Below are 9,725 nucleotides of genomic sequence, written 5' to 3'. Positions count from 1 at the left end.
TGTGCAGCAACAGCTTTAATCTGTGGTGACATCGTCCCGGCCTCGCCTGTCCGCATCCAGGCCACGGCCACTGTGCCTGGAAGAGTCTTGAGGAGGAAAGCGGGGTGAATGTACAAGTCAGTCGGTGCCTGAGTGTTTGAGTGGGGCGTCTTCCGGCAGCTTGTATTTACAGTCCAGGACTGTCGGGGACAGACAGACAGACCCGCGGGCGAGTAGGCGGGCGGGCTGGGCGTGGAAAGCAGACTTCAGTATTTATTATCATACATATATATATATATATATATATTTCATGTGTATACACAGATAGTTTTCTCTCTTGGAAGTATTAAAAAATTGATCAACCTTCAATCTATAAAAAATACCTACTCTACATGATAGAAAAATCTCTCCTCCAAGTTTACACTGATTTACAGCAAGGCTTTCCCCAAAATGTACAATACGAAGCAAGTCTTAACTCTTAGTGTAGGAGGTGGGCCACGTGGAGGATGGAGGAGCAGGGCAACACCCACCCTCACACGCACACACGCGCACGCCTCACACGCACATTCATACAGCAGTGGCCAGTCTGTGTGGGACCCCCCTGGGCACTCCTGGCCAGTGCTCGGGCTCAGGGGGGGCAGGCCCAGCCTCCCGGGGGGGCTGACATGGCTGCTCCTGCTAGCACAGGCGCCGGGTGGCTGCAGCGCAAAGCCGGGCAAGGGCCTCCTGCAAGGAACTCCCAAGCCGCTGGGAAGGCCTGTTCTCTGCTCCTGACCTGTGTCCTTGGAGCCCGCCCTGCCCCGCCTCCTGCAGACTGCACCTGGGGAAGAAGGACAACTTCTAATGACTTCAGACTCCCAGAGGACTCTGGGACACTTGGACTCTGACCTGGGAAGCTGGGACTTCACTGGGGGCAGCCAAGATCCGCACAGGAGGGGGGACTCCAGCAGGCCAGGAAGGCCCCACCCACGGGGAAGCAGCACCTCGCCACGGCCCTGCCTGCACCCCAGCCGTCAGAGGGAGCTGGCAATGTCCAGCCCGTCCAGACAGCACGTTCCACACGGCTCGACTCTCACGTCCTGACGTCCTGCCCCAGCCCCCACAGGAGGGTCAGAGCCCTCGAGGGTTACTGCAGCGAGGGTCCGACTGTGGGACGGGCTGCATGGCCAGGGCCCCCGGGCCTGGAGCAGGACCGAGCTGCCCCTCCTGGCTGGGAGACCGCCCCAGGAAAGACGCAGGGAGGCCCTTTGGCTCCTGGTCAGACCCCACACACCAGCCAGCCCGCCCGCCTGTCCTTCCCACACCACAGGGAGTCCCGGGGCCTCTCTGCTGTCCAGGAGCGGCTGAAGCTTGGCTGGCACCAGGTCAGCGAGCCTGTGCAGGCATGGGTGGCAGCACCCCAGGCAGGGACCTGTTTCCTTCTTTTCTTCCCTGATAAGGCAGGACAGCAGGTGGTCTGCCACTCGGGAGGGAGCTCATGGAGGCGCCCACCCCAGCCTGAGACACTGTCCCCACATCTCTGCAGAGAGGAGGGGGCGGGGGAGGCCAGAGCTGAGCGCAGGCCCTACCCTGCTGGGGGCTCCAGTCCTGGGGCTTCCCTTTCCTTCTCCCTCCTCCACGGCGCCAGCCCAGCCCAGCCCAGCATGGGCTCCAGGCTCTGGGCACGGGACCTGCTGGTCTCGGCCTGGATGTGCCTCTCTGGATGTGGGTGGGTCCGGAAACAGCCCGGGCTGGGCCGTCGCCTCTACTTGACCTCCAGGATGGACGGGTTGGTCTCCATGATGGCCACGACGATCCTGTCGATGTAGTCCTGCAGACGCAAGTTGATCTCTTCCTGCTTCTGGATTGCTTCCATGAGCTGTGGGAGGGGCACGGGTGGGCATGGGGCACAGACTGGGGGCCTGCGAGGCGGGGGGCCGGGGCGGGGGCGTTACCTCATCACGCGAGACGGAGCTGATCTCGGCGGCCAGGGACTCGGAGAAGGACGTGGAGAAGAGGTTCTTGGCGCCCTGGATGCTCAGGTTTATGATCTGCCCGTTGAGCTCGTCGTTCTGCTCCTTCAGGCTGCGGTTATCCTGAGGAGGGTGACACGCCCGTCACTCCCGGGCTGCGGCCCCATGCGCCAGTGCCCCGCGCCGGCCGCGCCGGCCGCGCCGGCCGCCCCGGCCGCCCCGGCGTGTGCGAGCCGCACCTGCTTCAGCCTGCGGACCTCCTGCTCCAGCTCGCTCTCCCGGGTGCGGCTGTGATACTCCTGCAGACCCACGCTGCTGCTGCGGCCCCGCCTCTGCTCGGCCTCCAGCTTGAAGAGCTGCAGGTGTTCCAGCTGCTTGCGCAGGTCCTCGATGAGCTGTGGGAGCCCCGGGCCAGCAGTCAGCCAGCCCCTGGCTTCCGAGCCTCTGCATCGGGCTGAAGGCCATGTCTGGGGACGAGGACGACCCACGCGTCCCAAACATTACCACGCACCCAGCACCTCTGCCCAGCACGCCGCTGAAAAGCCGCAGCTCACTCCAGATGGGCCCTGGGGGGGCTGGGAGCCGGTGCCCCTGGGCCTGTGCTCACCTCCTGGGTCGCCTCCTTGTCCCTCTGGAACTGGTGCCTCTCGTGACTCAGCCTGTCCCCCAGCTTCCTCCTGTTTTCCTGCTCGTCACTGAGCCGCAGCGACAACTCTTCAATCTCGTCGAGCAGCTTCTGCTTCTCCTGCACAAGTGAGACACTTGCCGTGAACGCGCCTCGCCCGCCACCATTCCCTCGGCGTTCCCAGCTGCACGTACCCCTCCAGTCTCAGTCCAGTGACCCCCATGCAGCTGCCGCTGAGCCTCCCCTCAGGGCCGAGGCACACACACAGGCGTGGGCCTTGGGACTCTTGGTGCGGGTGTCCCCACCCCCTGCCCACAGGGACTATTTCTAGGGGGAGGCTAGAGCAGGACCTGACCCAAGGCCACTCAGTGGGAGTTGCTCATGGCAGCCAGGACGGGCCAGAGCTCAGAGCTTCCCAGGGGACACGTGGCGGCAAGGGGTAGGGGGGGTGCCTCTCAGTGAACATCTGCAGTGTGGAGCACAAGGGGTCCCGCTGAAGGCGGCCCCTCACGGACACCATCCCTGGACTCAGACCATGGGTCAATCTAAGCGTGAACCTTTGGGCCCAAGGCTCCCACGACTGTGGGAAGGCTGGCCACCCAGGCAGGGTCCAGTATCTTCCAGCAAAGGGAGGGCAGCCCGAGCTGAGCTTGTTCCCTCACACCCAGGCCCCGAAGGGCCCGGCATCACCAGCCTGCTCTGTTCCCCCGCCTGCGTTGCAGCCATTGGCTGGCTGCCCCGCTGTAAAGAACCTGTCCCCGGCCATCCCGGTCCCCAGCAGGTGGCAGGCGCAGAGGGTGCAGGAAAGCCGTCGGCTGGCCCAGCTGACCTCGGGGCCCACAGTGCCCAGCCCGGCCCTGCCCGCTCCACCCGGCAGCGTACCTCCTCCAGGCGTTCGATGTTGGCTTTCAGACAGGGCGTGCAGGACCTCAGCTCACCGTTTTCCTCATCCAGCTGCTGCAGCCTGGGACGAAGCATGAGGCTGGGACCCCCTCCCTAGGAAGCCGCCCCTTGGGCCGCGGAGGCCAAGCATCTCAGAAACCTTGCTAAGAGCTGCTCCCGGGTCACAGAGGAGACCCCCAACACGAGGGCGCAGCTCTTCCGCACCCACACAAGCGCTCTAAGCCAAAGCTCCCCACAGGCCAGGACGGGTCAACGGCGCTGTGCGTTGGAGATCATTTCAGATCGACAGCAGCTGCCTCGGGGCGGAGCCCCTTTGGGGGGCCCCTCGTGGCCTCTGTTCATCACCCAGCTCGCTCCTGATGGCCACACGCCCACACTGGGACACTCCGGTCGCCAAAGCCTGGGCGCGAGTCAGCTTTGCCCCCAGTGCCCCCCTCTATCCAGGGGCCCTCCCAGGCCACGGCACTAAGGGGTCTCCTTGGCCCGTGGTCTGGGGCCGTCTCCAGACTCTCCTGGGTTTTCGTGCCCTCGACAGCTTTGAGCAGTTCTGGTTAAGTACTGGGTAGAGCGTGCCTGCCTCGGGTTGGGTCTGTCTGCTGTTTCCTGGTGATTGGAGGGGATATGAGTTTGGGAAGAACCCACATTGGTCACTTCGGATCAGGGGTCCCCTCCTGTCGCTCATCACGGGTCAGGCTGACCTGATCACCTGGTCAAGGTGTGTGCGCCAGGTGTTTCCTCTGCCAAGTTCTGCTCCTCCCATCCATTCTGTCCTCTGGAAGCTGGTCACCGAGTCCGGCCCACGCTCCAGGGGCGGGGAGGACTCAGTGCCACCTCCCCAGAGAGGACATCTCCATGTATTATTTGGAATTCCTCTGCGAGGAAGAGTCATGTCTTCTCCCCACTTATTTGTCATCACATTCAGTTACCCTTTGGGTCATGGGCCAATAGTAACGTGATTAGTGTCTTGCTCCAATTGTTCCAGCTTTGACCTTCAGCTGGCCCGCGTCCCTGGGACCTGCCCCATCACTGTGCATGTGCTTTTGTCCGAGTGCGTCCCTGCTGTCTGGTGCTACACGATGCTCCTGGCTCCCCTGTGCTGGCTACAGACTCGGCCCCGTTCTCCAGGGAACCCTGGTTCTTTTCCATAAGCCAGCTGTCCTACCATCCTGTCACTCTGCAGTCCCTTACTGAGGAGGGTCTCCCTGTACACCACAATGGGCTGCCCTCAGGGTGCCCCCCAGGAACCACAGGCGGCTTCTGCCCCTGACACTCCCAGGGAGCTGCAGGGTCCGAGCGCACAGAGCCACTGACCGTAGGTGCACAGAGCAGGCAGCAGGCTTACTCGGATGAAGCAAGGACACCGAGTGCTGCCTCGGTCCCTGAGGGCCTCAGGAGACCCCAGCCAGTCTGGTGTCCTGCCTGGGCAGCAGGACACGCCCACTGTGCAGGCTCTGGTATGGGCAGACGTGGGAGGCAGGACGGCCCTGCCTCTCAGCACCCACAGCCCCAGGGGAGGGGGCCCGAAGGAGAAGCCACTGGCACGCACAAACGAGAGACGTCACATCCTCTGAGTCCACCAGACTGTGCTGTCCTGCTGCCTGGGCCTGCTGGCCCGGGGGGTGGCACCCTACTGTGTTTGTCTTGAGGGGGCCTCCCTGTCCAGGGGGAACCGGGCACAGCTGTGAGCAGCCCCCTCCTGTCACCTCCACTTTTGAAAATGCCCAGGAGCTTTTCTTAAAGTGTATCTTCCCAGCTTTAAGAGCTGGAGAGGGACCCAAGCTAAAGAACGTTGAGTCCTCTTTCGTGAACATTTAAAACTACTGTATTTTGAATTCTAAAAGTGATACTGACCCAGTAAAATAAAACAAACTCTGTGAAATACCCCCCACCCTCACTCCCCACTCAGGGGAGGAGCTCTGGCACTGAGACCGGGAAGGAAAGCTAAGATGACCTTTTTCACCATTTCTCTGCAAATGGACATTTAAGTTATCTGTGGGTATTCTTTTACAAACAGCATTTTCTGAGACCCATTGCTCGCGTGTGTAATTGTAAGCGTGTGCCACGTGCTTCCAGCCTGAGTGCCTGGATGTGGCACTCCTGTCCCCGAGTAGCACGGGGCGGTGGCACCTCCTGTGCCTTCAAAGTGAGTCTTATACACAGTGTGTTCACCCCCTTTCTCTGCCGCCCCCCATTTCCTGACTCACCTAAGGCTTATGCCTCCAGAGAAGCATAAAGATAATTTTGTCAAGTTGTCTTGAAAAAAGACTGATATTGTGACAGAGAATAGCGACTAGAGATAGGTTTAGAGAAACCGACTACCAGGTCAAGTCAGTCTTTGAATTCAGATCTTTCGTGGCCTTCGGTGGAGCTTAACAGTTTTTATCGCAGAGGTTTTCCACTTTTTAAAAAATCCAGACACTGTCCCTTCCTGGGTGGGGGGCCCCCGTTACGACAGCACCCACCACGTTTTCTCACCGACTGTCCGGGCGGTGGCGGAGGCCTTGCCTACCTGGCTTGCAGGTTCTCGATCTCAATGCTCTTCTCTCTCTCCATCTTGCACAGGAGCTCCTTCTGCTTCCGCGTTTCTTCCAGGACCATCTCACAGGCCCGCAGCTCCTGTTCCTTCAGCTGCTCCTCAAGGGCGTTGGCTCTGTGGAGGCCAAGGGTGGAGGTGGGCGCCTTCGTGCCGTTCACCGGGGCCTGGACGCTGCATCGGGACCCACGAGAGCTGCCCCCCCGAGACTTCCCACCCACAGCTCTGGTCAGGGGCAGTTCCGACGCAGGAGACGCGCCCCGCACAGAGCGTGGCACGTGGACAGGAGACCGACCCTCCTGTGGACACAAGCCCACCAGCGTCCCCACCAGTGTCCCCAAGGCTGGGGACCCGGTACAGCCCAGCCCCACCCACGTCGCCCAAGGCAGAGGTAAGGGCAGGTGGCAGTGAGAACATGGGGACACAGGGAATGTTCACGTGGCAGCCCTGACCCTGGCCCCTTCCCAGACCACCACGCCCACCCGTCCACAGGAGGCAGGAACTGACCATCCCAAAGAGAAGGGCTCCAGGCCCTGCCCACGGCCGGCATGGAGCCCGAAAGCCGTCCCCATACACAGGGCTTCTTGGTGCCTCAAACCTGAGAGTCAACAGATGGCCACAGATCACCAGCCACCACCATAGGTCAGCTTTTAACACAAAGTGGCCAAAGCAAACAGAAAAAAAAAGGACCTAAAAGGAAATACACATCATGCAAGAAATAGGGGGAAAAGCCCTGGAACGAACAGAAAGCTGAGATGCCATATCCACAAAATAGGGGTGATGCCACAGAAGAAACATGACAAAAAGTAACTTAGAAATTAAAACTATGAGAAGAAAAATTTTAAATTCAATAGAAGAGTTGAAGGAAAACACCAAGGATATTACACAGAAAAAAAAAGACAAAAAAGATAGAGAATCGGAAAGTCAAGAAAACAAGCGGGGAGGTCTAATATTTTGAACAGAAAGAAGTTCAGACAGATAAGAAAATGAAAGACACTGTATACAGAAATAATTCTAGAAATCTTCCTGAAGCTGAGGGGCACACTTTCCAGATTTAAAGGCTGGAAACCACGTGCCCGCACAGGAAACAACGGGACACCCTTGCGTGTCCAGGATGAGAACAGACGACAAAGCAGCGCCAGGAGTCCCGAACGCAGCTTGGGTCGGGGGCAGCAGAGCCCCACGTTCTAAGGGAACCGACTTCGAGTAGAATCCCAGCCTGAGCCCCAGTCAGAGGAGGGTGTGTCATGCAGGGCGGCCTGCGGGGTCTCAGCTCCCTCTCCCCACATAAGAACGCAGGACATGGTGAGGCCAAAAAGGAACACCCACGGAGCCATAGATAGGGGAGTCATACCACTATAATCTCGCTGGCGGCTGGGTTGGAGACACAGGAAGCAGGAGCCACACAATCTGCAACCCGCCGTCCGCTTCTCTGCCAACCAACCCCACTTGCTAACTGCAATCCGCTCTTGCTAGCTCAGCCACCATCTGCTTGCTAGCCCACATTTACTGCTAGTGTAGCCACGGCAGTTATATTAGTGGCCCATGGCTCACTGGTTACAGCTGACAGCCAACTAGCCACAGCTGATGGCCATCCGATCACAGTTGATGACCATTTACTACCTGAGCCAGCACCTTTCCACGTGAGGCCAAGAGCCTGGAAACTGCAATCCTGGTTCTGTCCCCACAGGGTGACAGTCTCAGTTATGCAGGGTCTCAAAGATCCTGCTCCCGTGCACCCTTCCCCAGGCAACAGTGAGGGATGGCCTCCTTAGAATATGAGCAAAAAGGAAAATGTGGGATCCAGAAAATAAAAACCCAAACGCAGGGGAAGCATGTGGAATTCCTGGGACGGCGTCAGGAGGACAGCTGTGAAGCAGGGCGTGGGCTGGCAGTGCGACCCATGGGAAACACCAAGAAACAGAGCAGAAGCTGGTTCGGAGAGCTGGAGCCAACACCCAAGAAACACCCACTGACCCTGGGGTGGGTGGAGCACAGAGGGAGTGTACCCACGTACACACGTGGTAACTGTAAGTGCTCATCAGATTAGACTACACCTGACCGGTCAGCTTGAGAAAAGGGTCTGGTGGCCCATCCCGACCTCCCTGGACAAGGACAGACGGAGTGACTGACACGTCTCCGGAAATGCGGCATTTCCTTAGCGCCGCACTGATACCCTCCTCGGATACCCCCGGCGGTGCAGCAGGGCCCTGGCAGCCCCTCCGTGAGAACCCCGAGGGTGGGCTCTCAACCGCACAAGAGGACTTGTTTTTACTCCGTTCAAGGGCTGTGTGAGCTCTGCCCACATAGCACGGGTGGTCCACTTCTCAAGGGCAGACGGCCCCCCTGACACTGGGGACAGGCTACAAGGGTCGGGACCACCCGGGAGGGAAACACTAGGAGATGAGCTAAGCGTCCCCTGGCGCCTGTGAGGACAATGCCACGTGAGGACGTGCGGGCCTGTGTCCAGCGCTGTTCAGAGCGATTCAAGTCCACGCTCTCCGGTGACGGGTGTGGAAATGGAGCCTGTGAACACGGGCCTTGCCTGAGGGCGGAGTGTGCGGCCGCGCCGAGCGGTGGCCCCAGAGGCCCGGCAAGGACAGACCTCCTGTGGAATACCCCTCTCACGTGCTTCCTGCCTCTCACGCCCTGCAGGCCTACCTCCCGCCTCGCCCCCCACAGCAGCTGCACGAGGGCAGCACAGCCGCAGGGCAATGCCCCTAGGCCAGGCTCGCCTGCTCGCCCGAGAAGCTCGGCGCTGCTGCAAACTGCGTGCGGTCCGACCGCAGAACTGGCGTCAGAGGCTGCAACTCACACAGCGTTCTAGGAAAAGTCCACAGCACAGCAGTGGGAAAGAGCCCACCCCTGTGCCGACACTAGCCACTCCTCGCTGTGCACGTCCGTTATTTCTTCCTCAGCTCTCGCTGGGAGTCAGACTGCACATCCTGCCGTGTTCCCAGCGGTTCCCACTGGTTCCTTGTTTCTGTGGCTCAACACCTGTGAGGACCTGCACACTCCACTGCAGGGGGCTCTGGAGGCACTGGCCCCACCCCCGAAGCCCCCACGTGCTGTCTGATGCCCTGGGCAATCCCCTAAGCCTCGGCATCCTCATCTGTGAAATGGGGACAGCCGCAGTATCTGCCTCACTGGGATCACAAAGATGAAACCAGATGATGCGAGAGAAGTGAGAAAAGCGCAGCCGCTGTCAGAGCCAAGGAGCCCGTGTCCGGGAATGAGGGCCTGTGGTCGGACTGTATCCTCTGGATGGGCGCTCAGAAGTGGGGGCACAGGCCAGAGGCCGCACTGGAACCCAGCGAAGCCTCTGCTGCCCGAGGCCAGGCCTCCACCAGGTGCTGTGTGCGGGTGGTCTGGCTACTGGCCTCAGCTGCTCCTGAGGGGTGAGGGGTGGGGTGGGGGGCTCCCCCCTTGCTCTTTCCTCTGGAGCCCTACGTGGGCCGGGGACTCCGCTAAGTTGGAGACACGTTCAAAAGGCCACCTGGCACCCCCCGGGGCTGGCACCGCAGCGGGATGGAGGGCAGCTCCGGTGGGGGCCGCCTCAGTGCAGAGCCGCGCCTGCTGCGCCCGCCCTCGCTCTGAGGTGGAGAACACGGCGCGCTCACCTGTGCACCAGCTGGAGGTTCTCCTGCCTCAGCCGGCTGTGCTGCTCTCCGTTGGCGGCCGTGTCCTTCTCCAGCTCTGACACCCGCTTCTCCAGGAAGACAACCTTGGGAGC

At 60.4% G+C, this 9,725-nt stretch overlaps 1 protein-coding gene across 1 annotated transcript in view; it reads right to left on the bottom strand.

Annotated features, from left to right (window-relative positions):
- Nucleotides 1–9,725, bottom strand: part of RAB11FIP3 (RAB11 family interacting protein 3) — a 77,619-nt gene continuing 67,894 nt past the window's right edge. The window contains exons 12-18 of the mRNA XM_033102110.1: nt 9,613–9,716; nt 5,969–6,109; nt 3,439–3,520; nt 2,539–2,676; nt 2,171–2,326; nt 1,914–2,054; nt 1–1,837 (exon numbers count right to left, since the gene is read on the bottom strand). Of these exons, the coding sequence (XP_032958001.1) occupies nt 1,724–1,837; nt 1,914–2,054; nt 2,171–2,326; nt 2,539–2,676; nt 3,439–3,520; nt 5,969–6,109; nt 9,613–9,716 (876 nt within the window). The 3' untranslated portion in view covers nt 1–1,723. The remainder of the gene's footprint in view (nt 1,838–1,913; nt 2,055–2,170; nt 2,327–2,538; nt 2,677–3,438; nt 3,521–5,968; nt 6,110–9,612; nt 9,717–9,725) is intronic.

This window comes from Rhinolophus ferrumequinum (genome assembly GCF_004115265.2).
Source record: "Rhinolophus ferrumequinum isolate MPI-CBG mRhiFer1 chromosome 15 unlocalized genomic scaffold, mRhiFer1_v1.p scaffold_54_arrow_ctg1_1, whole genome shotgun sequence".
NCBI classification, from domain to species: domain Eukaryota; kingdom Metazoa; phylum Chordata; class Mammalia; order Chiroptera; family Rhinolophidae; genus Rhinolophus; species Rhinolophus ferrumequinum.
Note: the sequence above shows the minus strand (reverse complement) of the source record. Positions and strands in the feature narration are given on the sequence as shown.